The following is a 4619-nucleotide window of genomic DNA, read 5'->3' as shown; positions in this document are numbered from 1 at the left end:
AAAATTAAAAAAAAAAATAATAATAATAATAGTAATAATAATAAACCTTGAAAACATGCAAAGTGAAAGAAGCCAGTCAAAAAAGACCACATGGTGTGTGATTCCATCTGGGTGAAATGTTCAGAATAGGCAAATCCATAGAGATAGAAAGTAGATTGGTGGTTTTCTAGTACAGGGAGACTTGGGGGAAATGAGGAGTGACTGTTAATGGGTATGGTTTACTCTTTTTAAAAAAAATTTTTTTTGAGACAGAGTCTCGCTCTGTCGCCCAGGCTGGAGTGCAGTGGAGCAATCTTGGCTCACTGCAACCTCTGCCTCCCAGGTTCAAGCAGTTATCCTGCCTCAGCCTCCCAAGTAGCTGGACAGGCATGCGCCACCAGCCCCAGCTAATTTTTGTATTTTTAGTAGAGACAGGGTTTCACCATGTTGGCCAGGAAGGTCTCGATCTCTTGACCTTGTGATCTGCCCGCCTCTGCCTCCCAAAGTGCTGGGATTACAGGTGTGAGCCACCATGCCTGGCTGGTTTGCTCTTTAGAGTAATGAAAATGTCCTAAAACTGATGGCAGTGATGGTTGCACAACTTTGTGAATATATTAAAAACCATTGAATTGCACTCCTTAAATAGGTGACTTGCATGGCATGTGAATTATATTTCAGTAAAGCTGTTCTAAAATCTCTGTGTGTATACGTATATGTAAAATACCAGACTTGCCTTTGCAGATTTTGAAATGTGATAATATAAGAGTTTTCTTTTTTTTTTTTTTTTTTTTTTTGAGACGGAGTTTTGCTCTGTTGCCCAGGCTGGAGTGCGGTGGCATGGTCTCGGCTCACTGCAACCTCCTGGGTTCAAGCTATTCTCTTGCTTCAGCCTCCCGAGTAGCTGGGACTACAAGTGCGTGCCACCACGCTTGGCTAATTTTTTGCATTTTTACTAGAGACAGGGTTTTACCATGTTAGCCAGGATGGTCTCGATCTCCTGACCTTGTGATCCGCCCGCCTCGGCCTCCCATAAGTGCTGGGATTACAGACGTGAGCCATTGCGCCCAGTCTTATAAGAGTTTTCAAAGCCCACACAGATTGAATTTAAAAACAAGAAAAAAATTGATCAGAAACTAAAGTTCATAAAGGTGATGCTGAGGCAATACAAAAGCATTAAATGACTTCTCAATCATTAAAAATTAAATTACATATACTTAATATACTTTTAGAGTTCACTGTATCCTCTGATATGCTGTTTTTTTTTTTCAACTAGCAATCCATGAGCAGAATAAAGAACCCATTTAATTGTAATATTGATATAAATAGCTCCATTCCCTACTCTGTTGCTCAGGCTGGAGTGCAATGACTTGATCGTAGCTCACTGCAGCCCCAGTCTCCCAGGCTCAAGCCATTCTCCCACCTCAGCCCCCTGAGTAGCTGGGACCACAGGTATGCGCCACCAAGCCTGGCTAAGTTAAAAAAAATTTTTTTTCGATCTCACTTTGTTGCCCAGGCTGGTGTCAAACTCCTGAGCTCAAGCAGTTCTCTCACCTCAGCCTCCTAAAATGCTGGGATTACAGGTGTGAGCCACTGTGCCCATCCTATAGCTCTAGTCCTAGGTAACTTTTAAAAACCTTATATGAGAGTTCAGCACAGGGCCTGAGGAAGTGAGGAACACAGTTCCTGCAGGCAGCAAGCTATGAGCCTGGGCTCCTGTAGCCAGAGAACAGAAGGACTCCAGGAATAAGCATTTTTTTTTTCTGTTGGCCATGAGTGTTTGTCACTCTTAATGATTGCTGTTCTCCTCTGTCCTCTCCTGTTTTTAGTCAAAGACCTCTGTGCCTGTGGACTCATTTTTCTCTCTGCTGACCAGTGAGCGAGTGGCAAAGCAGTTCCCAGTGATGACTGAGGCCATAACTCAAATTCGGGCAAAAGGTCTTCAGACTGCAGTCTTGAGCAATAATTTTTATCTTCCCAACCAGAAAAGCTTTTTGCCCCTGGACCGGAAACAGTTTGATGTGGTAAGCTTGAGCTAATTGAAAACCATTGGAACAGAATCTGTGCCCTCGCTTCAGGGTGCAGCGTTAAATGCTGCCTTCTAACAGGTCTTGAGTGAGGGAGTTTTTCCTTCAGACACTTGACTAAGTTAGGTTTAAATGCAATAGGTTGAAAACAGACCCTTTAAAATAACACTGTGTTCTTAGCAAGGTCAGACATTTATGGCATTTGATAACCGGTTGACACTTTAGCTTTACATTCTAAATTCGAACCTTAGTCTTCATATAACACAAGCATCTCTATCAGCCTTTACATCTTAATGGATCCTTTGGCCTTTTCTAAGACAAACTATGTTGCCTTCTATTTCTGTGACATTAATTCCTAGACCAGTGCTGTCCAATAAAACTTTACTGCCTTCCTCGGCCTGATTTACTTCCGTACTAAATCCATCTGCTCCATGTGTGTATCCCAACCTGTCATGTGATAAACCTGTAGTTTTGACATGCTTGGCTGTATTTGGGTACTTTATTATTTATTTATTTTTATTTATTTATTTTGAGATGGAGTCTCGCTCTGTAACCCAGGTTGGAGTTCAGTGGCGCAATCTTAGCTCACTGCAACCTCCGCTTCCCAGGTTCAAGCCATTCTCATGTCTCAGCCTCCTGAGTAGCTGGAATTACAGACGTGTGCCACCATGCTTGGCTAATTTTTATATTTTTAGTAGAGACGGGGTTTCACCATGTTGGCCAGGCTGGTCTTCAACTCCCAACCTCGAGTGATCCACCCACCTCAGCCTCTCAAAGTGCTGGGATTACAAGTATGAGCCACCGTGCCTAGCCTATATATATATATATATATACATGTTTTTTTTTTTTTTTTTTGAGACAATCTTGCTCTGTTGCCCAGGCTAAAGTACAGTGGCACCATCTCGGCTCACTGCAACCTCCCTCTTCCAGGCTCAAGCAGTTCTCCTGTCTCAGCCTCCTGAGCAGCTGGGATTACAGGCATGCACTGCCCCTGGCACTACCACCCCTGAATTTTTAGTAGAGACAGGGTTTCACCATGTTGGCCAGGGAAGAAAGAGGCTTCCCCTCCATCTTCCTGGGATAGAGACTCCAAAGTTCGAACTCCTGACCTCAAGTAATCTACCCACCTTGGCCTCCCAAAGTGCTGGGATAACAGGCATGAGCCACCGTGCCTGGCCCCTATTTGGGTACTCTCTTTGTTTTTTCTCTGAGAGAGGGTCTCTCTCTGTCGCCCAGGTTGGAGTTCAGTGGCTCAGTCTCAGTTCATTGCATCCTCCACCTCCCAGATTCAAGCAATTCTTGTGCCTCAGCCTCTTAGTAGCTGAGACTATAGCTGCATGCCACCACACCTGGCTAGTTTTTGTGTTTTTTATTAATATTAGAGACCAGGTTTCACTATGTTGGCCAGGTGGTCTCAAACTTCTGACCTCAAATGATCAACCCACCTCAGCCTCCCAAAGTGCTGAGATTATAGGCATGAACCACCATGCCCAGCCCTATTTGGATACTTTAAAAATGTTTGTTTTTGTCTTATAACCAACAGCAGTGATAATTCCCTTTAGAGACTCCAAGACTCCAAAGCCCAGATTGGCAGTTGATCTTCCAGCACCTTTTAGAGTTGTGCTGGATCAGAAGGACCCTTCCCCTGGCCCATTGCTCCAAAGATATTCCGAGTCAGTGCAAAAGGGAACAGCTCACCAAATATAGTGAGAGTCATGGTAACCTCTGGAACACATTGGATGAAATTTCTCTGATAACTCAAGTATTCGACATTTTGCTACCAGAGCCCCTTTCTGATTCTTTCCATCTTTGGAAGAGCTACTTTGCCTGGACTCCAGGAAGTGGCATATTCCCTTAGCCCTACATCTGCCTATGCCTGGCTATATTTGTACCCTTCGTTGGGCCAGTGAGATTAAAGATTTTCAACTCTGCCTACACATCACATGACCTGGAAGTTTGTAAAGATGCTGGGTCTGTTTTCCTGGAGGCTTTTGTTGAGTATGTCTAGTTGGGATCCAGGCATATGTATTTCAAAAAAGCTCCACAGGTGATTCTGCCATGCAGCTAGGGTGAGACACCCCAAGATGCAGTGAGGGACGTGGACTTCGGATTCTGTCCATGCTTCTCTCTTACCACACAGCCTCCGTCATGCTTACCTTGAGAAGGAGGCTTCCCCTCCATCTTCCTGGGATAGAGCCTTGATAAATAAAATCATTTTTATCTGATCCACATTTGGAAAAACACTGGCCTTGTTCCCACAGTCCCTGGTTTGCCAAGAAAGTAATAGAAACCCTGAATAAGTTCATGCCATCATGTGCAAAATAGAACAGAAAGAGAAGGCTAGAGATCTTATCAAACAAATCTTAAGAATTTATTTTACTTCCCCCAAATGTAATTCACCTAGTGAGAGGAGCCGTCTGCTTCCTGGAACTTTGCCCCATCCCCCACAGTTCCCTCCACTCTCCCGTCTCTTGTCTCAGCCAGTACAGCTCTGCCGCTTCCATCTGGTACGTTACATCGATTGGTGTCTGAGACACCCTGCTTCTGTACTTCTCACTATTGACGTTTTCTTTAGGGTAGCTTCTTAGACTTTTTTTTTTTTTTTTTTTTTTTTTT

The 4619-nt window shown here is 43.9% G+C and overlaps 1 protein-coding gene across 3 annotated transcripts in view; it reads left to right on the top strand.

The window, feature by feature from the left end:
* The window catches only part of ACAD10 (acyl-CoA dehydrogenase family member 10), a 70394-nt gene that overhangs the window by 20194 nt on the left and 45581 nt on the right, over positions 1-4619 (top strand). For all 3 annotated transcript variants that reach the window (XM_017847315.1, XM_017847324.1, XM_017847334.1), the window contains exon 4: positions 1806-2000. In XM_017847315.1, coding sequence (XP_017702804.1) covers positions 1806-2000 — 195 coding nt within the window. The remainder of the gene's footprint in view (positions 1-1805; positions 2001-4619) is intronic.

The sequence above is a fragment of the Rhinopithecus bieti genome, unplaced genomic scaffold, assembly GCF_001698545.2.
Source record: "Rhinopithecus bieti isolate Rb0 unplaced genomic scaffold, ASM169854v2 scaffold_947, whole genome shotgun sequence".
Classification (NCBI taxonomy): Eukaryota; Metazoa; Chordata; class Mammalia; order Primates; family Cercopithecidae; genus Rhinopithecus; species Rhinopithecus bieti.
Note: the sequence above shows the minus strand (reverse complement) of the source record. Positions and strands in the feature narration are given on the sequence as shown.